The sequence below is a fragment of the Conger conger genome, chromosome 13, assembly GCF_963514075.1.
Source record: "Conger conger chromosome 13, fConCon1.1, whole genome shotgun sequence".
Lineage (NCBI taxonomy): Eukaryota > Metazoa > Chordata > Actinopteri > Anguilliformes > Congridae > Conger > Conger conger.
This window is the reverse complement of record NC_083772.1, coordinates 8,500,466-8,525,889: the sequence shown is the minus strand read 5'-3', so window position 1 is coordinate 8,525,889 and position 25,424 is coordinate 8,500,466. Positions and strand designations below refer to the sequence as shown.

At 47.5% G+C, this 25,424-nt stretch overlaps 1 protein-coding gene across 1 annotated transcript in view; it reads right to left on the bottom strand.

The window, feature by feature from the left end:
• Nucleotides 1-25,424, bottom strand: part of LOC133108294 (FRAS1-related extracellular matrix protein 2-like) — an 85,900-nt gene that overhangs the window by 29,548 nt on the left and 30,928 nt on the right. Inside the window, exons 3-6 of the mRNA XM_061217765.1 lie at nucleotides 20,305-20,451; nucleotides 13,907-14,137; nucleotides 9,337-9,462; nucleotides 8,388-8,639 (exon numbers count right to left, since the gene is read on the bottom strand). Of these exons, the coding sequence (XP_061073749.1) occupies nucleotides 8,388-8,639; nucleotides 9,337-9,462; nucleotides 13,907-14,137; nucleotides 20,305-20,451 (756 nt within the window). The remainder of the gene's footprint in view (nucleotides 1-8,387; nucleotides 8,640-9,336; nucleotides 9,463-13,906; nucleotides 14,138-20,304; nucleotides 20,452-25,424) is intronic.

Here is a 25,424-nt window from a genome sequence, read left to right as displayed (position 1 = left end):
AGCTGTGGAAAGTAAAAAACAGAACAAAATTCTGTCAAAACAAAAGCCAGATTTTTTTCCCCTCTTGTAATACCCATAATTCCTCACAGTAAAGTACCTTCGCTTGTCACAAAAGATAAAAACATAGCAGCCTGCCATAAAAGTGCTTCCCTGACCTGACATGCAGTAGCTATTCATTTCACAACACCCGCCGAAGGGGAAGCTCAGTCCGCTCCTCTCTAAAGGTCCAACATGAAGGATGGCTCAGGGCCGCTTTAACCTTTCCTCGGTTCCAAAAGCAAAACACGATTAAGGTCAATCATGCACCCAATTTAAAAATCCGCAGAACAATGGCAGTGGGTGCAAACTGTGGATCAGCGCATGAAAGCGCAGCCAGGCTAAAGCCACTGTTGACGGCCTGCAAATTTCACACACTCCTTTCATGATTTATTCTCCATATGAAATCACTGAAGAGACAAATCCAGGCTCAGAGCTATGTAATGATACTGAACACTTTAAACCGTGCGGTCACAACACTGTGTGTGCATGTGTGTGCGTGTGCGTGTGGGTGCATACGCGTGTCCCTGTGTGTGTATATTGTATGTACATGTGTATGCATCTACATATTCAATGCCCCAAAAAAAAAACGTTTTGGGCAAAAGCTTGATTTTGTTCTCAGCTGAACACCCAGTTCCAGGCAAATTTTCAATCCTGAACAGGGGTTCCTACACACACACACACACACACACAGGAAAAAGGGTAAGTAGTGTTTATATTCACAGCTCATTGAAAGCGGAACTCCCCACAGTGACAACCCAATCGGGGCTGCACTCTGCCCAGGTCTCCGTGCGTTTTGGCAGGGCCTCCGCTTGGCCGGCCTTCCCCCGCCTTTCAGACCCTGCACCCAGGGCGCGGTGCTAGCGAGCGCTAACGCAGCCCGCAGACAGAGCGCTAACGCAGCCCGCCGACAGAGCGCTAACGCAGCCCGCCGCCAGAGCACTAACGCAGCCCGCAGACAGAGCGCTAACGCAGCCCGCCGTCAGAGCACTAACGCAGCCCGCAGACAGAGCGCTAATGCAGCCCGCAGACAGAGCGCTAACGCAGCCCGCCGACAGAGCGCTAACGCAGCCCGCCGGCAGAGCACTAGAAACCGCGTGCTGACAGAGCGCTAACGCAGCCCGCCGTCAGAGCGCTAACGCAGCCCGCAGACAGAGCGCTAACGCAGCCCGCCGCCAGAGCGCTAACGCAGCCCGCAGACAGAGCGCTAACGCAGCCCGCCGCCAGAGCGCTAACGCAGCCCGCAGACAGAGCGCTAATGCAGCCCGCCGTCAGAGCGCTAACGCAGCCCGCAGACAGAGCGCTAACGCAGCCCGCCGACAGAGCGCTAACGCAGCCCGCCGTCAGAGCGCTAACGCAGCCCGCAGACAGAGCGCTAACGCAGCCCGCAGACAGAGCGCTAACGCAGCCCACAGACAGAGCGCTAACGCAGCCCGCAGACAGAGCGCTAACGCAGCCCGCCGACAGAGCGCTAGAAACCGCGTGCCAGCGAGCTCTCACCACCCGCGTCTCCGCGCTCAGAGAAACGATCGGAAAACGGAGGATGGGCGGGACCCCAGGCACGGCTGGGGCACGGGGAGGCCTGCTGGTACTGGTGGGGCCCCCCCCCGCAGGGCCCGAAGCGCTCTGCCAACCGTTTAATTATGCTGGAGCTTTACAAGCCGCCCCGCGGTGCCGGGACCACCACGCAACGCCTGTTTGATTACTGTGGCGCTCGCCCCCCCCCCCTCCTGACTTCTGTACAAACCGGTTCGCAAAAATCGGGTCGATGGTCCTCCCACACCTTTTCTCAGAGAATGAACCTGTGGACCTTTGTGGAAAATGATGTTCGATACGTTGAAATAAACTTCCAAATATGGTATCACCAAAGAGATCCCATGTTTACGGATCTCATCCTATGGTTACTATATCAGTTGTTGCTGCTTAGAGTAGATCTTTTACAAATAACGCACATTCTTCAATGCAATGTTGTAAACCAAAAGTACCAAAAACAGTCTCTATCCAGTTTTACATGTCCATTCTCCAGCACCTCTCATGAGCTTTACCAAGAACTACTAGTCACCACAGTTTTATTGACTGTGTCTTTAAAGCAGTCTGGCCCTTTTCCTCACTGGATGTTATTTTGTTGTTTGCACCATGCACTGCAAACTCTAGAGACTGCTGTGTGTGAAAATCCCAAGGGATCAACAATTTTTGAGATACTCAAACCACCCTGTCTGGGACCAACAATCATTCCACAGTCAAAGTCTCTTAGATCACATTTCTTCCCCATTCTGATATTTGCTCTGAAAAACAGCTGAACCTCTTGACCACGTCTGCATGCTTTTATGCATTTAGTAGCCACATGATTGGCTGATTAAATATTTGCATTAACAAGCTGGTGTACAGGTCTACCTAATACATTTCTCACTGAGTGCGCATAGCAAGGGAAATGTCTTTTTCCGCAATATGGGACCTAAAACAATAATATATTATTGTCAAATGAAAATAATTCTGTCTGAACGTTGCTAAGAAAATAGACCAAAGTTGCATATTGCCTTTTTCTTCCAAAAATATTTAAACGTATTCATTCCCTTCAGTTTTTGTAATATTTGGTTTTCATTTTCCTAGAAGATTCATAAAACAGGCGGATTACTGATGAGTGTGTGTGTGTACACAGAGCGCGCGCGTTTAAACCCCAGGTCTGCAGAGATGAGTGCACCTTCCAAGCAAATACCACAGAAGGGAATAATGGAAGTGGAGACGCCACACGCTCCCTCTCTCACACACACACACACACACACACACACACACCCTGCTGTAACAGTGAGTCTACCACAGGAGAGAATGGTGAACCCCACACACACTCACACACCCTGCTGTAACAGTGAGTCTACCACAGGAGGGAATGGTGAACCCCACACACACTCACACACCCTGCTGTAACAGTGAGTCTACCACATGAGGGAATGGTGAACCCCACACACTCCCTCTCGCACCCCCACCCTGGCCCCCCAAACTAGGTCACAATGATACCTTGAAGAAAAGTGAAAGAAATGACAAGTGAGTAACATAAGATATAACCGTGTGCATGCGTGCTCATGTTTTTACGACCTCGACACTGCTCCCCTTTCCCGGACGCAAACGCAGGCAGTTCTGTGTGTGCCACACAGCAATTACATCTGCGTGAAGCAACATGTTCTTACGGAGGCACCACTGGGCAGACATACTGTAAATATGCACGCTCTGTAGACGTGTGCAATCCTCCCAGCAGCACATGAAGCTTCTGTTCTCCAGACAGGTCTGTGTTGTGTGTGTGCGTGTTTGTGTGTGTGTGTCTGTGTGTGGGTGTGTGTGTGTGTGTGTATGTGTCTGTGTGTGTGCGCATATTGTACTGCCTTGTGCATATTGCATTGTAAATTGTACTTCTAAGAGTTGTTTTAAGAGAGAATACTTTTTACTCTTACTCGGGTACATTTGTAAAGGAAAACTTTTACAATATACCGTTATATTGAAGTATGTATGTGAAATGTTTCTCTTGCTACATTTACTATTTTATTTATGCATTTTACCCTGTCTCTTACAGAACTACAGAAGTAGCGGGAAAACATTTTAACTTGTTTTCCAGTCTCAGTGTGGTCGTCTCAGAGGAATCCGGAGTGCTCGCTGCAGTTGCAGCAGAAATCCACTGGGGGCAGCAGTTCCCCAGGGGGCCGGGGGCGTATGGGTGGGTTTCGGACGGGCCCTGACTGGACAGGCCGCAGCTGCTGAAACCCCAGCAGGCTGGGAGGGAGGGGTGGTGGGGTCCCCCTCACTGGCAGGGACAGGTGCTCCACAAAATGACCACCACCGCCCCCCCAGATCCATCCCACCCATCCCTCAGCAGGACACGAGACAGGGGGGCAAATGCGTTTCACCCCGCTCACGGTGGAGGGGGTCTCCCTGTCACCCGTGACGGAAGGGCAGCGGAATTAGATTCGTCACTCCAGAGCGCCTGGAGGAGGCCGCTGACAGACGGCGGTAATGAAGCCCTCCGCATCGCTGCTCCATGCCAACAGAGCCCCAGCGCTCTCCTAGCTATCGCCTCACGATTCTCAGCCTCCTCGGTTAGCGGCTGCAGTCAGCTACGCGCGCCCACGCGGAAACGAACCAAACGCACACGTCACCGACATCAACGCGGCCGGGGGTGCCACAATGAGCCTGAAAGAGAGCCCTGGTGACTCAACCACCCCCACCCACCCTCCAAAACCAAAAAATTCTGCATCTGGAGAGAATCAATGCCTTTTCAAATCAGAAGGCAAGGTCGACAAAGCGAGTATCCACAGTGGGAAGGCATGCTCCATTATGTCAGTTGGAGAGGACACTTTCAGTGTGACCAAGCTTCCTCTTCTGAAAGGTTGGAAAAAAAAATTATGAAAAAACTGGACATAGCATGAAAAGTGATAAAAAGTCAAAACGAGAGTAAGCATTTGTATTCAAGGTCTCGTGGCCTCAGCTGCAGATTCAGGCTGAAAACTCTTTCAGCTCCTTCAGCCACTCACCCATTCCTGGAATAATTGGACAATTTACCCAACAGCCGCACTTCACCAATACAGCTAGCAGAGCCTGCCGCGAGGAGGATCACTTGACTTTTCAGACTGGGTTTCCGCTTAAATTCATCATTCTTCACAGTTTTATAATCCAGAACTAATTTCCTTTCCAGGGACACACTTGGATTAAGACACAAGTGCTGACAGCTTGTTTTCCTTATGTTAAAGTAAGGAGGTCATACATCCCCCGTCCCTTTACAGAGAGATGTTAACATGTACTTTTCACACATACACACACACACACACACACACACACATACACACCCGCACACACACAATACACACACACACACACACACACACAGGTTCCCTCCGTCCTGGAGCCGCCTCCCATGGGGCAGTAAGAAAGAGGGGCTTTGAGTGTCTGGGCCCCTGACAGGAAGGGCCTGTTATAGGGGCACTGACCTCTCGACCCCTGGCTTTGTTCATGAGTGACCCCGTCCAGGATAGTCTCCGCACCTCTAATCTCACACGCATCGCTTCAGGAGAACCTACACGCCTCCTGCGCTCACACACTCCTATGGGCAGGTCACCACAGCCGCACCATAACAACACTTATCACACTGCGCCCAGCTGATGACAGCAAACCGGCAAAAAAAACAAAAAAGAAACCAAATATCCTCGGGTCTATTTTGGCTTTAATAATGCAACGCAAAAATGGAAAATATGAAATTGTCTGACGGGAACATAATGACTTCAAATGGCGAGGCAATTTAACACTGCGAGGGATTTTTTTTGTCACTCACACTAATCACAATAATGAGAGAGTGAGCTGGTGTCTGGGTTAGTCTGTAACCACCAAGCCCCCCCCCCCATTCCCTCCCACCCCCCACAGGTTATTATTTGGAATAAATGGGTGACATTTTCAACAGGATTAAGAATGGGCAGAGTCTTGAGCGGAGCACACAAGCGGGAAGTCCTGAACCCGGGGGGAGACAGCTGTCCTGACACTCCGATCGGAATCCCCAGGAGACCCACGGGTCAAAGGTTAGCATCTCGGGTTACGGCAAACGGACCGAAGAGCAATCACGAATGTCCCAAAGCAAAATAAATCCACACGCACTGCAGGTTTGTCTAACTCCCCATTCCCAAGGGAAACATACCGAGAACATGAACCTGAGAGAGTGGCGAGGGAACTCCATAAAACTAGCCAATCGATCACAAGTGATCAGTCCCCCACAAAGGAGCAGTATGTCAAACGGCACATGTACAGGGCCCTTAGCGTAGTGCACACCTAAAAAGGATCGTCACAACCAGGCACACTGTCATTTAGCAAGGATAGGGTGCAAAAAGTTTGTGTCCATTATCAGAAAAGGGCCAGAATTTTGCCACTCTTTGTGGAGAAAGAATAGGACCAGTTTCCTTGTCACGGCCGGCCTGACAGCTATACTGTAGCTGCAGTGGTGGGCCACGCTACGCAAAACGTTCATAAAAAACATACAAGAAAAGTGAGTATACAAAAAATACAAAATACATACGTGTTATAAAACTGGCATATACAGTTTAACGGAAAAACAAACACGAATCTGAGGTCCCGACGTGGAACAGCATGTTGGTGAGACCACCCGCTAAAATGTTATTGCCTTTGAAATTGGTCTAATCGGAGGGGTTCCACCGTTTGGCTAAAGAACACAAGCAGTGCTTCACAGAGCCCAATGCAGCTACTGCTCTTCAGCTGGAGAGGTCTGGCCGGCTCTCCGCTGAGATACCAGAGATACGCTCTGTGAGGGGGACTGGTCCACAGATATGCGCGGTATGTAGGGAGTCGCTCATCAGAACGGGCTTGTGTTTTTTTCCCCCCGCTCTGCAAGTTTCTCTGTGTTTGGAAAAGGCGTTTCGCAGAAACCCGGCTTTTATGCCTAAACAGGCTCTTCTCATCTTCTCTGGGAGGGCTGGGTCGTGGCAGCAAGTGTAAATCTGGGCCCAGCAAAATGAGGCAGTTCTCATTATTGAACTGGATTTCAGTCCACCGAATGCCAAATCCCTTAGTTAATGGTCTTGCAATGTACACCGTTTCTACATTTTCATTACTTTTATCACGACCGAATTACATCGGACTCACAACTCGCCCACTTATAATTCCCGCCGTCAATCAGCCATTTCCATAAATTTGGACGCACAAAACAGGAATGACTCAAAACTGCCGCGGCACGTAAAGGTTAATGGATGCAAAACTCAAAAGAGTTTTTAAGGTTAAGAACTGCTGTTCAGAAATGTGGCAGTTATGTGAAGTCATTCTGTGAGTGGTGCGGTGCCCGATCATTGCCAGACTCTTCATGTGCCGCCCCCCCCCCCCCCCCTCGTTGGTCCTATAACTTGCCTGTGCTGTGGGAGTCTGTATACCAGCGTGCTCTCCAGTGATGGGAGAGGGGAGGGCAGTGCGCACCCCAAAGGGGTACAAGGCAGAATGGGGGGAACACACCGTTCCGTGTCTGAGCTTGAGATGAGTGATAAGAGCCCCTTCTCCGGATTCTCATGTCCCAGCACAGCTGCCTGGATTATTACACACGCCGTCTCCATGCCACAATGAGGTCCAATGTTCCTCACAGCCCTGAGCTCCCAGTGCACGGCATGTTAACAGGCCAACGTACAATCATTAGGCAGGAGACAATCCCCCCCTGGAGCAATGCGGGGTAAAAGGCCTTGCTCAAGGGCCCCAACAGCTGTGCAAATCTTATCGTGGCTACACCGGGGCTTGAACCACCAACCTTCTAGGTCCATGTCATGGACCTTAGCAACTAGGTTAGAGGCTGCCCACTAAGTAAGATATACATGGTAGTGCAAACATTGACTATTACAGTAAGGGAATAACAAATGTTTGATATCTTCACTCGCTTGAATCCCGGTTTCGTCGTGCAGTCTAAAGACATGCAGCTTATGCCGATTGGAGACATTTAATTGCCCATAGGTATGAATGTGTGAGTGAATGGTGTGTGGGTCCTGCAATGGATCAGGGACCTGTCCAGGGTGGATTCCTGCCTTTTATCTCCAGCCCCACCTGCCTCGCTCGTGACCCTGGCCCAATAAGTAGTTTGGAAAATGGATTGATGATATCTGCACTGTTTATTCTCGCTCAAGTAAAACACAGTAAAACTGCCAAGAAACTGGAAAAAAGCAATGCTTTCTGGCAGTAAAATAACGACTTGTATGGGGAATATGATCCTTGTTTTCTCTGCTTCCATACTTGATGAATTGAGGACAGCAAAGCCTACTGTCAGTTCTACTTATTTCCCAGACACACAGTAGAGAAAAATCACAACCCTGAAGTTTACTCCAGAGTGATACTGCAGCGGAGTGAAAAAGCAGTATTACTGTTTGAATTGAGGACAACAAATCACAAATATTCTTCTCCACATAGCCAACGCTTTGCCAGTAACAGGGTTCTCTCTGAAAGTTGAATGCCGGATTTAAGCCAAAAGTACTGAACGCACCTGAGATGGTTTCCCCATCTGCTCAGAATCCAAAATTATAACACTGATCCAGAACTATATACCCATTGGTAAGATTATGTAACTTGCATCTGTGTCAGACACACACATTGAAAACTGCAGCTCGTTCCAGCAGGTTTCCAGAGGATTTCCAGCACAGCCTGGTGTATCCTCAGTATAGGGTGTGGCGTGAGCGTTGTGTTTGGGTCTGGTGTATCCTCAGTATAGGGTGTGGTGTGAGAGTTGTGTTTGGGCCTGGTGTATCCTCAGTATAGGGTGTGGTGTGAGAGTTGTGTTTGGGCCTGGTGTATCCTCAGTATAGGGTGTGGCGTGAGCGTTGTGTTTGGGCCCTTACCGTCGTCCTGGTCCGGCAGGATGGTGATGCAGGCGGAGGGGAACTCCTGGCCCAGGCGACCCCCCATAGGCATGCTGAGGGTGACGTTGAAGCTCTCCTCGGCCTCGTACAGCGAGTCGTCGATGACGACCACGCGGCAGGGCTTCTCCGTCTCGTCCTTGTCGAAGCGCAGCATGCTGGGATGCTCCTCCGGCCGGGAGATGTAGTCCGAGTACGACAGCACCGTGCTGGGAATGGTGCCCGTCGCCGTGGCTACGGACAGAGGTGGAGTTCAGAGGGGTGGCGACGTAACAAGGCCGGGGTCGTGTAGCGTCATTGTTTTGGATTCAAATACAGGTTCTGTGATTCGACTGATCTTGCCGGGTGAAACTGAGCCAACCATGAGGACAAGAAGGTGGGGTTTGAGAGTATTTCATACTGTAGGTTCCAATACGCCAGACAAGTTCAGTAAAGGAGACAAGTTCTTAAATCCAAAACAATTACGTGATTGACCCAGGTCAGGTGGTAACATTGCCTTTGAGGCTTCTTCTGGGGGGGGGGGGGGACTAACCTGAATGCTCAAAGGCGTCTTGACTCTTATCTGTACGTGCTTTGTTTGTAGGCTGTTCTGTATGAGAGTCTACCGAAAGCTTCAATATCAGTGTAAATGGAATGAAACACATACCGTCATTACTGTTGTAACTCTGATTACTTCCATTTTCCTCCCAAGCACAGACCCCTGCGCAATTGCAGATAACCCGTAATCTCCCCCATTCACCAAGTGCTCATTAGCTCCCATTGAATCCAATTAGAGTTCCTGCATACTGACAGCGTTTTGTTACAAACGGCAAGCTCTAACGGGGCGCTCGCCCGTTTCGGTTTCTCGCTCAAAATCAGCAGCCGATTCAGACGGACGAGGCGCCTCCGCCGCGCAATCAGCCGCTTTTGGTTTAAGGGTTGCCGTGGTTACCTTGCTGGGTGTAGCAGATGACCATGAGCTCCTGGCTGACGTCGCCGCTCCGGCGGACCGGTATCAGCAGCTCGCCGACGTCCTCCTCCACGGCGTAGGAGGCCGACGGGATGAAGACGGTGGACTCTGAGAGGAAGAGGAACCCAAGGCGCCATGTTAACGCCTTTTAACTGCCGCTCACAAATGCGCTGAGCTCCAGCGTCTCCCCCTGGGCTTTCCAGCACAGCGTATTCATTTGAGGCAACGCCAGAGTTTCTTGCCTTTAAACTGCCTCATCAAAGGTAGTATAAACAGTCAATAGTATAAGCTGTATCAGTACAGAATAGGAATACTCAAATCTGGCCCTCAAGGCCAGTAGTACTGCTGGTTTGTTTACTACCTGATAGTTAAATAAGTAATTGATTAGTCAATTATTGCCACTGATTTGGCAAGAGATTTAACTCACTCTCCCAGGTTTAAATCAGTCCTAGGTGTCGAGGGGGAGAAAGAAAACCGGCAGTTCTACTGGCCTCGAGATCCAGATTTGACCATCCCTGGTACAGGAGTTACAACTGAGTATATGGTACAGGAGTTGGAAGGCCCAATCTGTCCAATCTACGAAGGGCCAGAGCTCTGAGAGCTTAATGACGTCTCAAAGCAGCCGAACAGTGAAGACGACCCAACAGTGGGCGCAATGGGACCAATAAGGCTCGGCTAAACCCGGCTATCTCCATCCCAGTTCCCTCTCCTCACTCGGTCATTATCTTTGATTCCATCCGAGGGCCGTTTCTCCAACTCATCAAAATGCACTCAGCCATTGTGTGTGCTAAAGCTGACATCAGACGCTAGCCTTCAGTGAGAATAAGGGGAAAAGAGAAGTGCGCTTTTTGATCTTGGAGGTTCTGATGAGATGTGGTCTTTCCTCATTGGACTTCGGAGCTCCCAGAATCCTCAGAGGGACTCCATCAGACAGTAGACAGCACAACTGTCTCCTTGTTAAGGCAGCACTGGGTGGAAATCGTGTTACTTCAACCCAGAACTGGAACAGAAGCATTACAGCCATGAACAACCTCACAACAGATGTTTGAAGAAAAAAAAAACCCCAAAAAAACCCCAATAAATCAAAAAGGAATCTCCCTAAATACGCTGGGCATGTACTTGTACTTGTTTTCTGTTTTTTTTTTGCAAGCTGAAACTTGTTAAAGCCATTCATCTTTTTTTCCTAAGCAGAGTAGGAGACCATTTTCAACTTGGTGTGATTTAGCTTAAGTAAGCAAAGTGGCTGGTGTTATTTCAGGAACCACGCGCTAAGGGGTACATCTTATCCACCTTCTGAAAAACGAAACAAAAAACCCCCCAAAAAAACAGACTGGCTGGCTGAAACCGTTTGGATTCCACGTTCTTTGAGCCAGTGGGGAAAACGAATGAGGTGTTGATTTCCCGGCAGCTTTCATTATTATTGTTTCTTCAACAATCACCCAGCTCCCACCCGGTGGGGCCGATAAGGCCGTGTCGACGGCCATTGCTGTGTACTCCTCCTCCTCCTACCGCCTCGCTGCTCCTGCCAAACAGATCGTCCTCTCCCTCCTGCTGGTATCTGCTAAAACCGCAGAGCCCATGTACTGAGTCTGCGTAACATCCATCTGCTGGGTTCTGATCGGACCCTGCCACTTCATACACACTGTACATTATCCATACCTGTAGACTTTGACACTTTCAATGTCCATTTCCCTATCTGGATATACTGCAAGGGATGATGCATAAGCTACTGGTGAGCGTCAGAGGATCTGAACTGCAGCTGACATGGTTTTAAAGGATACCTGGCATTGCTTTAGCTAGGATTAAAAAAAAACGTGCTTTGCGTGTCTTCGTTTTAACTGCTTCATAAAAAACACAAAATGAATCAAGAATGTCAAAAATCAGTCAATACATGGACGTGGCGAATATACAATTCAGAAAGGGGGATGTGCATGTGAGCGAGCGGTCTGAAGCAGAAGTTAAGGATAATTATTCTAACTGGTTCAGAAGACGTGATGGCCCACTTTAAGCACAGAACCCACACAAAATACTCCTCCACTTACACATCCATTAGCAAGATAGCAGTGAAGACCCAGTCCATTTTATATTACCACAGGGGCCACTGCTTTCAGTAAACAAACACTCCCGTCCGTACCTTTTAATTAGCCGAATTGGCCAACAAGGCAATTAAAAGCGTCTCTGACAGCTTCTTGACGAGAAGAAAGATGATCTAATGCGAGGGGGGTGTTGAGGGACTCACAGGAGAAATATTTACCCAACCATGGTCTTATAATACAAGCCAGGGATTTGTAGTCCGTGTTTATTTAACCATCCTTTTAAGAACAATCACGTTTCCCACTGCGTTCCCTGGATGAATCTTTACACTATTTCAATGCGGAATTTCTGAAGAATTATTTTTAAAATGGATATTTGGACAGTGTCCATTCTAAATGCATTTATCCAAGTTAAAAAAAAAAACATCCTGTAAAAGAAAACGTGATGTTGCCTAGGTACCAAACTCTGCCAGGCACCGCGCTTGGAAGAGTGGGGGTGACTCAGATCCCCTGTGCAGCTGGTTTCTGGTTCTGTCCCATAATTCATCGGGGCACCTGAGCCTCAGAAAATAAACTAAACCCCTGAGCTCCCCTGAGCAATGATTAGGATGTGCACAATGCCAAAAAGTGACCGTCTTAACAAGCATAGTCTTGTAATAAGATTTAAGATCTTATTTTTTTCTCTCAAGTAGAAACTACTAGCTTGTTTTAAGTCAATGTTTGCTTAGCAAGTGAAATTTTCCTACTCCATTGGCAAATGTTGAGATGCAATATTTTCAATAAGATTTTAATCTCAATGAGACTAATATACCAGTTATTTTTCTGTTTTTGCACTCCAGCTCCAGCTGGAGCCCATCCGACAGGCTCTGTGAACCTTGTCTGCACACACACATACAAACAAACATGCACACAAACATACAAATACAAACAAACAAACATACTCATTCACTCACACATATACAAACAAACACACTCACACGCAAACACGCACACAAACGCATACAAACACACACATAAAAACACACACATACAAACACACAAATACAGACATCACACATGTGCGCACACACACACACACACAAACAAACAAACACAAACAACACTCAAACACATACATACACGCACACATACAGATACACCCACACGCACACATACAAACAAACACACTCACACGCATACATACACACACCCACACGCACACATACAAACACACTCACACGCATACATACACACAAACACACATACACACACACAAACAAATACAGACATACACGCACACACGTGCACACACACACACACACACACACACACACACGTGCACACACATGCACACACACAGGTTGGCTCGGAACAGGCCTGAATTACCCATGTTCTCTCGGCTCCGTAATGAAGCACCTGCTCCAGGCCGGGGGGAGCCTCTGCCCGCCGCAGAATAATCTTATTTTACGCACTTTAAAAAACGGCCCGGAACAGAAGCACAGCAGTTACAGCCTGGCGCAGAGGAGCAGAGAGATGCAGGGGGGGGAGAAGAGAGCTTTTACTTTTCATTTACTTAGGTTCAGTAACTGCTCCGAGACGCCTCCTACTCGCAAGATCATCTTTAAGGAATTCTCTTTTGGGCCTGGGGGAGCGCCGGAGTACAGACTGCGCTCCGTGCGCTGGCGGTACCCCGCGTGAGGCGTGACTCAGACCCCGCTCAGCGCAGTACCCTCTCGTTCACAGCGCACGGCTCCCATCTGGACCGCAGGGCCAAGGTTAGTGCAGAACCCGCTCATTCACAGCGCATGGCTCCCATCTGGACCGCAGGGCCAAGGTTAGTGCAGAACCCGCTCATTCACAGCGCATGGCTCCCATCTGGACCGCAGGGCCAAGGTCAGTGCAGAACCCGCTCATTCACAGCGCACGGCTCCCATCTGGACCGCAGGGCCAAGGTCAGCGCAGAACCCGCTCATTCACAACGCATGGCTCCCATCTGGACCGCAGGGCCAAGGTCAGCGCAGAACCCGCTCATTCACAGCGCACGGCTCCCATCTGGACCGCAGGGCCAAGGTTAGTGCAGAACCCGCTCATTCACAACGCATGGCTCCCATCTGGACCGCAGGGCCAAGGTCAGTGCAGAACCCGCTCATTCACAGCGCACGGCTCCCATCTGGACCGCAGGGCCAAGGTTAGTGGACTTCCAACATCCATCATTACAGACAAAGCTGATTAGCGGGATGTAGGATTTCCTCAACAGCAGCTGCCATCCAGGCACACACTCTGCGGGTCTCTGGCAGTGGCTGTATTGACACGGTTACCTACTTGGAATGCAGGCTACTACTGTAATTAATGTCTGCTCTAATGAAACAGCTTGATGCTTAAAAAAAAATAAACACAAAATATGAATAACCTTGAGGCTCATGTGGCTCATGTCTTGATGACTAGTTGTAGGTTGCTCACGTGGTGCGTCATTAAATTGTCACTAAATCATGAAAAGTCATTAAATTGTGGAAAGGATGAACAGTAGAGATAGTACTGACCGTCTGAAGGGTCCAGAATCTCCACAGTGGCCACCTCAGGAAACTCCAGCGCCCCCATGACCGGTTCGGACAGAACGATCCGGAAGGTTTCGGACTGCTCGTACTCGCTGTCCGACAGGATGCGCACCTTCCAGGTGGCCGTGGTCTGGCCCGGGTTGAACTGGACCTGTTTCTGTGACTTGCCCCGGAAGTCCTTGTCCTTTTCAGCCGTGCCGTCTTTGGTGCCAATGCCTGGAGAGGGGGTGGGGGGGCGGGGGGGGGGGAAGAGAAAACGACTGTTATGCTTTTACACAGCAGTTCACAACAAAGTGGGAGGTGGGGAGGGGGTTAGTTTTAATCATTTCTCATTGTTCCAGAAGATGAGAATAATGGCCGTTCAATACAAAACTTCATTAAAAAAGGATTTCATGTCACCAGCAGGGATTATCAGCAGCTCTTCTAGACTACAGCTGTCCAAAAATCATTGAATGGCTTTGTTTGGAATTCACGATAAAGACAGCAGGCCTGTTCTATAAATAAATACACAATACTAATTAAGTATTTCATATAATAATTATAATAATACAGTCTAGTATAAAGTGGGGAGGCGAGTGGGTATTGAAAAATAACCGAACCAATTTAAAAAAACAGAAACCATAGCAACGCCACCCACAGAGAGACCTAACGTCTAAAGGTGTGACATAAGACTTGCTCTCAGCCCCTTTCCCTCCCACACACAATCCAACACCCCCCCACCCCCACACTCCTGTTCCTGTCATACTCTTTGTGATCAGAGCCCCGGCTGCAGTCGTTCTGCCAGGCCGGCTGCACCAGCAGCTGGGTGGCACACACTCTCGCCTTCGCCCGTTCAACAGCGCCGGACCTCACAGCGGGGACCGCTCCCAATTAATAAAACATCGCCCCCCCCCCCCCCTCCCCCCTCCACGCTATCTCTGAGGTGACATACCTCCCTCACTCCACCACCCCAAAATAAACAAATAAACATCTAAACCAAACAGAGAACCCTTAATTGCCGCTTCACGCTGTGGATCTCGGCCTCTCGGCACCGAGAACCGCGCGCATCCTGAACCGCGAGGGCTGAAGTGGGACGGAAGCCATGAATTGTGGACGCGATTAAAAAAATTTCATTCCGCAAAGCCGTCGTATGCAAGCACTGCACCGCACTCCCATAGCGAATGTAAAAAAAATGATTAAAAGAGGATAGGAAAAAGGGGGGGGGGGCGTGAAAAGGTTTCGCGGCTCCGGGCTCCGGAGCGGATTCTGAGCCGGAATGGCGGCCGGCGGAGTCGAGGAGTGCAGTTTCCGTCAGCGGGTTTGTGATCGTGACTCAGGCGGGGCCGCGCCAGGGAAATGTCCTTGGCTACGCGGCTGCAGCTCATCGCCTACCCGCGCTGCCCGGGCAGACAGAGCGGGGGAGGCCACACGTCAGGAGCTCATCTTCTCCTCCCTCTCCCTCTTCACCTCACTGCGGCGAACAGTGGTTTCAGAGTTAAATTTTTCACCTCCAACTATCCATCCATCCATCCATCCATTATCTCAACCCGCTTATCCTGAACAGGGTCGCAGGGGGGGGCTGGAGCCTATCCCAGTATACTATCTCCAACTATGCATTTTATTTCATCTAAATTGAACAAATTAAACTGTTCTCACAAAAGTAGAGCACTAGATAACTTTCTTTAGCTCTACTATCTGCTGTCATTACAATTTACAATTGGAGACATTTGGCAGACAATGTTAGACTTATACAAGGTCATTTCACATGGTGACAGCACAAGGCCATGATGCTGTACAACAGTAAGATTGAGAGTATAAACATTTCCAAAGAGGATATTCTTATTTTCCTGCGAATGACTGGCGACCTGTCCAGGGTGTATTCCTGCCTTTCGCCCAATGTATGCTGGGATAGGCTCCAGCCCTCCCTGCGACCCTGTTCCGGATAAGCGGGTTAAGATAATGGATGGATGGATGGATATTCTTATTTTCCCTGGGTGTGCTTAAAGAGCCCTAGGATTAATTTGGTTTGGACGCTCCGTAGCTCTCCAGAGAGGAAGGGGGGTGGATTTTCTTTGCGTGGTCAATAATGTTAACGAGGTGATTGATGTGGGTGCTGCTGGCCGACTTTGGTGCCAGGAAGGTGAAATATCTCCGTGTTGCTAGAGGAGAAAGGGCCTCGTTAATTTTAATTATGGCAGGACCGCACCTCAAACCCTGAGACACAAGTCCTAAGACATGCTCCACAAGAACAGGTGAGTAACAGCCCCCCCGTAGAGCTTTCACATCCCTGTACAGCAGCCTATAACCTATATACACTCAGTGAGCACTTCATTAGGTATTTATTCAATTGATTTTTTAGACTTGGTCTTCTGCTGCTGTAGCCTATCCACTCACAGGTTTGATGCGTTCTGTGTTCAGAGATGCTCTTCTGCATACCACCGTTGTAATGCCTGGTTATTTGCGTTACAGTCACCTTCCTGTCAGCTTCGACCAGTCTGGCCATTCTCCTCTGATTCTCCTCTCTCGTTAACAACAGCTTTTTGCCTGCAGAACTGCTGCTCACTGGATGTGCTTTGTTTTTGTTCTCTACGAACTCTAGAGACCGCTGTGCGTGACATCCCAGGAGATCAACAGTGTCTCAGATACTCAAACCACCCTGTCTGGCACCAACAATAATTCCACAGTCAAAGTCACTTAGATTACATTTCTTCCCCATTCTGACATTTGGTCTGACACACAGCTGAACCTCTTGACCATATCTGCATGCTTTTATGCATTTAGTTGCTGCCACAGAATTGGCTGACTAAATATTTGAATAAACAAGCTGGTCTACAGGTCTACTTAATAAAGTGCTCATTGAGTATATAACACCTACATATAAACAAGCAGTCCCCCTTTCCCCACAAAAAAACACAAGAGCAGCTCTCTGAGCAGTGGACTGAATGTAAAACTGCTCTGAGGGGGCGGATTTGGTTGATGGGGAGTAACCCTGGTCTTTCTCTGGAAAAGGCATGATTTAAAAAAACTGCAATTATCATTACTGTTATCATCATCATATGGCCCCACTGATCTCCTACATCAAAACGTCAGAAAGCAAACGGCACTAATTGCCCTGCTTTGAAAGCTGCCATGTGTTTTAGGAACCCCCACCAACCACATTTCCTTGCAGGGGCTCATTCTCTACATACTATACAGAATGCTGCACTTAGAAAAATTAGAGAGGTGCAGAAAAAAATACCTACAAAAATAAGAAAGTCACACCCACAAGTTTCTCCTTGTAGTGTTTTATTGACCAACATTTCGGCTAAATGCCTTAGCCGCGTTCAATAAAAACACAGCAAGGAGGAATTTGAGTGTGCAACTTTATAATTTTTTTAGGTGCTCATTGTCCAACATCAGCCTCAGGTGATTGGTCAAGGATCAGGGCCCATGTGACCTCTGAAGCCCAATCCCGCAAGGATTTGGACGTTACAGCCTGGTGAGTTACAGCTGAATGGAGGTTCTCCTTCAAGCTGAACAAACAGAGGACACACGTGTCAACCAGATGGGGGAGGAAGTCCTTCCAAATCCCCAGACGGGACCATACCCGGCTCTAGAGGCACCTGCTGCGTGACCTTTCACCTCGGCCCCTGAACCCGCCCCGCGGAACAGCGGACGCTTCACACTTTGCGCAGGGAGCAGACCAGATGGCCTGCCTGGGAGAAGCTCCGGCCAAAACCGGCGGAGGCCACAAGGCTGTTCTCATGACTGTTGCCGAAGTTCAGAAATGAACGCAAGAGCTTTTTTTCCCTCTCCCTTTGTTCCGCGGCTGAAATTATTCGCTTTGCTTATCTCTAGCGCTACTGGCTTTCCAGCCATGATAATGCACCTTCTGTTATGCAAGTTGCCTTGAATAAAAGCGTTTGCTACAGTAAATGTCCAAATTCACTGCCGGCAGCATGCAAAAAGGCTCTATGTGGCCAATTAGGGTCAGAACCATCCGTGGGCCACACGATTTAGGTTTAAAATGCTTTTTTTGAAGACTTTCTTCTGCAGTATTCACAGGGTGCAAATAGCTTTTTTAATGGCCCGTTTGCAACTGCTTTTTCCCCCACCATGACACAACCCGCCCCCACCCCATTCGATGATGAATGTAGGGACACCAGAATCCTACAGTCGAAGTTATAAATCGTACAATTACGGCTCTCATATCTTCTGGTGTCCTCTGAACTTACGTAACTGAGCATGGGGCTAATATGAAGACCAAACCATGCTCACATTTCATTGTGAGTCAGACTTAATTGAAAGTATTGATCAAAGACACTAGTTATTTTTCCCTTTGGTGTGCTAAAAAGGGTACAGAATATGAGAAAGAAAACAAACAATCATTCAAGTGATGCACCATGGGAAGCACGTACAAACTGGGAGCAGGACAAAAACATTTCAGCCATCCACGCTCGGGTCACTGTGACCAGTGAAGGTGGAGATGGGGGGATGTTGTTTTTTTTTTAATGGTTTGCTATCAGCCACTGATTCAGAAGTCAGATTAGCATAGGAGGTGAACTGTTCCTGTAGAAATGTACCTGCTAAATATACGAGTTGCAGTAAACATTAACATGTAAACGGTAACATGCACCTTGTCATACGATGATCATTTTATTTTACAGTTTAGGACAAGTTTTCATTGTATCCAAGTCCTACAGTTATCCTCCTGACACCCAGCAATTCATTTCTGTCACGACAGAGTCTCTGGTCTTTGTCTCAAGAACCATATTACACTGGGCTAAAACCAACAGTATAATACTATAAGGGACATTTCAAAAATCAACACAAGTGTCGTCCACCATGGGTGACTCGGTGGTGCAGCCTGTAGAGCACTGACCGCATGCTCATTGCGAGCCGCGACGTCAGCGGTTCGAATCCGACCATCCGACATTTGTCGCATGTCTTCCCCTCTCTCTCGCTCCCATTCTTCCTGTCTCTCTATACTGTATACTGTCCAATAAAGCTGAAAAAAGCCGAAAAAATATCTTAAAAAAAAAAAAAACGTCCACCACCGTTGTTTTTGCAGTGAACATCCTTCCTTTTACATTTTTTTTAACATAATACAAATGGCACCCAGGTACCCATTAGGCCATGAAACAAAATGATCCATCCAAAAATACAAATGTTCCATCCAATAAACAGCCATGTTTACTCACACGAGACTTGTTGCTCGGAGTCTCCAGAAAGACATTTGCAGACAAAATTCAGTGAGTTGTACAATTATTTGTAAATGCAAGAGATTAAGGAGAAAAATTACACAGTAAAATAAACATTAATGTAGTATTCTTCAGCTTAATTTTACTAAATAAGGTGGGCTTTATACCGAATGGTCCTGCTGAAAATGCATTTGACAGTGTACTTTTTACATGAAATAAAAAAATGTATGCATTATATAATAGATGTACACCTTTCTCAGTGTTATACAAAACATACTATTACAATATATTGTTAATATGATATTATGTATAGTCTTTATTTTCCATCAAATACAGCAATTCCCTGTAACTCCTCAAGTGTGGGCTTTTTTTGCATTCATTCCTCTTTTCACTGTGAAATTTCCAATCATTATGGTAGCAGGAAATACCATTTGAAAGCATTAAAACGCAAGGTTCTATCTCTATAACCTATTTTAAGATGCCATTCCTTATTTTGTAACACGCTGGTCCGCCCTTAGTGCAGAGGTAGAGAATAAAAAAGCAGAATGTCTTATAATAAGTAGCATAGATAGTCTACTAACCAAATATACTGCACCTGTTAATTTAATTTTTTTAAACTTATATCCACTACTTGTATTCAGTTCAGGTAGCACTTGAGCAGAGATCAGATATGTGGTAGCCATCTGTCAATCAATACAATTGTTTTATTAATTGTTTTTGGAATTTGCCAATCAGTAAAATTCATGATTTTAAACAAAAATATTTTTGTGGGCTTAATTGGAACACATAAAGGGTATACATGCCTCTTTAAATCCAGTCCAGATTTTTCAGATACAAGTGAAATATCTTTATTTAAATCATTTGGGGGGGAATTGCTTTGTTATTAAAGATGAAAGAGTAATCTTGTCTTTGTTCATGTCTAGGTGGACTTAATTGGGGCCTTTCCATGATGTTTGTACTTATACTGAGACTTAAAACCATATTTATTTAACTTTTTTGCAAAAGACAAACACTGCTAATGAGGCAACACAGTTAGACTTTGTTCAATATTTGCCAATTCCCTTGTCAAGCAACCTCAAAACAAGCTTATATATTTTTTTATGTGAGAGAATAAAAAAGGTGTTATAACAAGACTAAAAAGCTTGTAAGGGCAGAATTATGTTGCAGCGTTCATTTAATCCCGAAAGAGGACAGAATGAGTGAGAGAGACGCTTTTTCACTCACTGACGAAGGAGGTCTCCCCCAGATAGCCCCTGCGTCTCAGCACCACCTCCAGGAACTTGGTGTCCTCGTCCACCGTGTAGTACTCTTTCTCCAGAGAGATCCAGGCCCAGTTCAGACGGAAGAACTGGTTCTTCAGCTTGTTACCTCCTGCACACATAACACAAACGCATTACCACATCGTGCAAAGCACTGGCAACCAACACTGTTCCTGGAGATCTACTGTCCTACAGGGGTTCACTCTAACCCGAACAAAGCACACCTCATTCTACAGCTAGATATCTTCTTGAGCTGCTAATTGGTGGAAGCAGTTGTGCCTAATTAGGGTTGAAATCAAAACCTAGATGATGGGAGATCTCCAGGAACAGGGTTGGTACTTACCACTGGTGTTAAGTGCATTGCTTTATAACACAAGTTAGCAATGGAACCTCTTTTTGCAGTATTCTTCAGCAGCAAAGGGATTTTGCCCCCGTAACCAAGACCAGAAGGATATTAGACATGGTTTAATGCCTAAAAGTAACAGCATTGTTTTAAATTAAAATTACAATTCCGCAGAATCCAAATCCAATCCAAAGTTTGCATTGCTCTGAACTTCCAATAAAATACCTCTCATCTGGAAACAAGGGCAGCTTATTAAGAGAACATATTGTGCAGATAAGGGACCTATAAGACCTGGTTTCCCGCAAGCTTCCCTCCATGAAGGACTGGACAGAAGCCCTGATTCTGCAGATATGTGGCTGTGTGGTCTAATTGGCTCTCTTCTAATTAAGGGACAAGGCTCTCTTTCGAATCTGCATTATTTCCCCAATCCGCTTTGAAGTTTCAATTCAAAGCAGGAACTCAATATTCCTGGAGGGGTTCACTGACTATTATGTTGTGACCACATGTTCACACATACATGCACACACACACACAGGCACCCACCCATGCACACACACACACACACACACGCACACACACACACCCATGTGCGCATGCACACACACACACATGTACCCACACACACAGGTGCACATGTACACACACAGAGGTACATGCAAACACATACGCACAATCTCACACACACACATATACACACACAGATATACATGCTTACTGTACATGCACACTGCACACACACACACACACACCTCAAAAGCACAAACTGAAAGCTACAATTGCACAGAAAGGTAAACAGAGTCAGACAGTGGATGAAAGCACTGTATTTACAGTCTGCGACGGACACACGATAGTGCTGCAGGTGACTCAATAAGGAGCCCTGCCAAACCTGAACAAACCTCTGCCATGTTTATGAATGGGGGGAGATGGGGGTGTTCTCAGGGTTTCAGGGCACTGAGCCTGTTTGTGTTTGGTGCCACAACTGAGGCTGGCAGCCACCCCACCCACAACACACACACATGCACGCACACACGCACGCACACACACATGCACACAGGCGAACACGCACACACGCACACACACACACACACTCACACACATGCACACACACACACACACACACAGGTGGCACACACACAGGCGAACACGCATGCATGCATAAACACACACACACACTCACACACATGCACGCACACATGCACGCACACACACATGCACACAGGCGAACATGCACACACACACACACACACACACACACAGGTGGCACACACACAGGCGAACACGCATGCATGCATAAACACACACACACACACACACATGCACGCACACACGTACGCACACACACTCACACACACATGCACACACATGCACACAGGCGAACACACATAAACACACACACACACGTACATACACACCCTTCCCACAGTTGTCACAGTCAGTAAACTCTCCATGTCTAGTCCGACGCGCCACTGCACTCTGGGGTCTTCCCTTTGATGAATGGATACTGGCCCACGTGCTTTCCCAAACAGTGTGTCAGAGGTGTTTAATTTCCTGGTGTGTGTGTGTGAGAAAACTAGAGAGGGACTAAGAGAGAGAGAATAAGAGAGGGACCAAGAGAGAGTGAGGAAGTGTGAGACCGAGAGAGAGAGGGAGAGAGGAGACTCAAAGACAAACAGAGGGCGAGTTTGCAGACGTGTGGCTCCTGTGCACCTGTTCAATGCAACTTCACCTTGTTTAATCTGAGTCCAACACCACTCAGACTGCTTGACTTTGATTTCAGTGGAATGCACAGTGCGTCACACCTGTGAGCGGACAATAGCTAAGCTACAATGGAAGCCTACAACAAGGAGTGCTGGGCTGCCACACTACAGTTTACCACTGTATGAAGCTATAAAGACATTACCAAAAGCATCTCTGCGAAAAAACTACAACAGAGAACATGAAACGGTAGTAATCCCCAGGAGGAAGGTCTGACTAAACTTGTTGGGAGATTTCAGTTCTCGCCTACGCAGATAAACATCCGTCTGATTTCGCCAAGCTGCAAGCCGATAACGGCGCTGAGAACACTCAGAAACATCTCCCTCTCTCCTGCGAGATAAGGACGGGGACTGAAGATGGGAAACGTTGGGCAGAGGAGAGGTGAAGTATCTTTGGCCAGCCTTCAAAGCCTGACGTTTTTGGGCTCTAACGGGTTCTGTCAACATGGCCGTGATGAAAGGAGCCGGCGTTAGGCTTCACAGAACTTTCTGGAACCTCACATTATAGGAGTGCAACACCAGCAGGCAACACAAAGTGTCCCGGGCCAACTGGTTCACATACTGTAGACCAGGAAGTCTCTGCCTTTCCAAGGACCAGTTCAGTCAAGATAATCATGTGATGGTAGTTTAAGATCTTAAAGTAGCATCCCATCATTATCTCGACTTAACTGGTCCTTGGAAAGCAAGATAAAAAATTGTAGACAAACCAAGGCCTGCGTCACTTTCTGACAAAGATCACAGGTTCTTCATAATGAAAGAGGACAGAACTGCTCTCCCTCTTAAGGACCCGTAAGTCAGGTGGAACAGAAAGGTTGCCCTCTCCTCTCTCTCTCTCTCTTCCTCCCTACCTCCCTCCCTCTCTCTCTCCCTCATGTTCCGCTTGATTCCTGTGAGCAAACAAAGGGCCTGTGTGCCTGGATGTTCCCTCTGCTCCCAGGAACAGAGCACAGGGGTGGGGGTTTGGGGGAGGCAGACAGGGTGAAAGCTGCAGGTACACGTGTGTCGCGTGTGATCTCTGAGTCGTGAAGGCTGCTGCTCCCTGCTTAGGACAAGTTGAGGACATAATCCTACCTTAGCCCCCCACCAACCCTTCCCTTCTGTCTGAAATGTACTCAGGTTAAATAAATGCTGGCCAATACAGATCACACTGGTGAATTATGCATTTTTTTTGCTCATACAAGATGCCCTTAGGGAAATACAGTAGTATACTGAAATATACTGCAATATATAAATTACGAAATCTCTTTAAAAATACAATAATAAATACATTTCACAGCAAGGCAACATATTGCAATAAATGAAAACAACAGTTATTATGAGGTGCAATATCTTGAAGTGGTGAAAAACGCATGATTTAGTTTGCCAACATGAACGGAGAACTGGAGTGGTAAAAAAAACAACTAGGTTTATTGGGCTTTTTTTTTCCAGAAATATGTGAGTGAATTTGAACAAAAGTTCAAGTAACCTTGACAAGATCTCTTCAAAGGGCAGATCTTAACCATGCCCATTCTTGAGTACTGTCAACGGCGGTTCCATTAATTAGCCAAGGATACATTAATTACAAAGGCAAGGGACCTCTCCTTAATCACTGAAGCACAGGGGCCCTTTCCATTGCCATGTATGGTGCCAGCCTCCCAAGCTGTGTGGTCTATACATATCGCCTTAGATGCCAGAAAGCTTAAATAAATTATACGGCACAATTTGGATATAAACATTCATATTCAGCCTCCGGCTCCTGAAAGTAAAACACGGGGGTTGAATAAAGTCCGGAACATTCAAACAAAGCACGTCAACGCCAGGCCCGTCACTGGATCCAGAATTACGACCGGAGCGGCTCCGCCGTCTCCGGGGGAAACGGCAATTAAGGAGATTCCAGTTCGTTAGCGCTCATCTGCCAGCCGAGATTTAGACAGGAGTCACCGACAATCCCCGACTCCTACAAATCCCGCCATCTGCGTGGTTAGGTGTGTGTTCCAGCATGTTAGCTCTGATAAAAGAATGTTTTACAGACAGCCTACATCCTATTAATTTAATTTCCGTTACAAGCGCAGGTGTAACTCCCAAGCGGACATGCGCCCTCGGGGGTGAAGTAGGCGAGAGAGTCAGGTGGAAAGTAGAGGGTGAGGTGGCCACGCGTACACGAGCAGGGTGTGGAGGGGACCGCCTGCGCCTGTTTCTACACACCGCCGAGAGCTCGCCTTCTTCCAACAGTCTGCACAAACATAAATGCCGCTTTGAGTCAGATCTGGGTCAAATCATTTTTAAATACTGTAACCCTTCACACACCGCCAACCGCTTACTGAAAATCACTGATGGATATTCAGAACAGAATGACTTTGCAATTTTGCTTATTTTGTTGAAAATATGTAATATTCAATGGCGTTTAAATATTCACTAGCTTTTTGACTTACAACTCCAGTCCAAGATGACATGCTCGATCGTGTATGGGTCCCTTTACATTATTTTAACACACCACATGTTTCTCTCATAGGGGCAGGTTGCTCCTTAGATCTTGACTGTGTGTGTGTGTGTGTTCCAATATAAAATACAGCCATCTATTGTCCATTCCCTGAATCTGTAATTAGTGCTGTGCCACCAATTTCCCCAAAAACGTATAGCCTGCTGGCAGTGACTAATCCAAATACACGGCCACGGAACAGCTACAGCAGCCTCTGTAGCCGAACACATCAGGGCCTATTCACGATTCCCACAGCAGCAGCCAGCCACAAAGCCATTATTTTCCTTTAACAAATGAGCAATGCTTTCCCAATCACTGCATGCCATCCATTCAGCGGAATTGGGTATGCAAATGAGACATTCAGCTCTAAACAAAGCAGCGTCCCCCAGCAGTGGAGTGCAGCTCACAATGCAAAAGTACACATCTCTCCGCCAGACAAAGGCGCTGCGCTTTTGTGCTTTCTCCACAGCGGAAATGCGGGAAGTCACCCGCAGGAATATGATCACCCCACTTTACACTCGAGAGTGAGT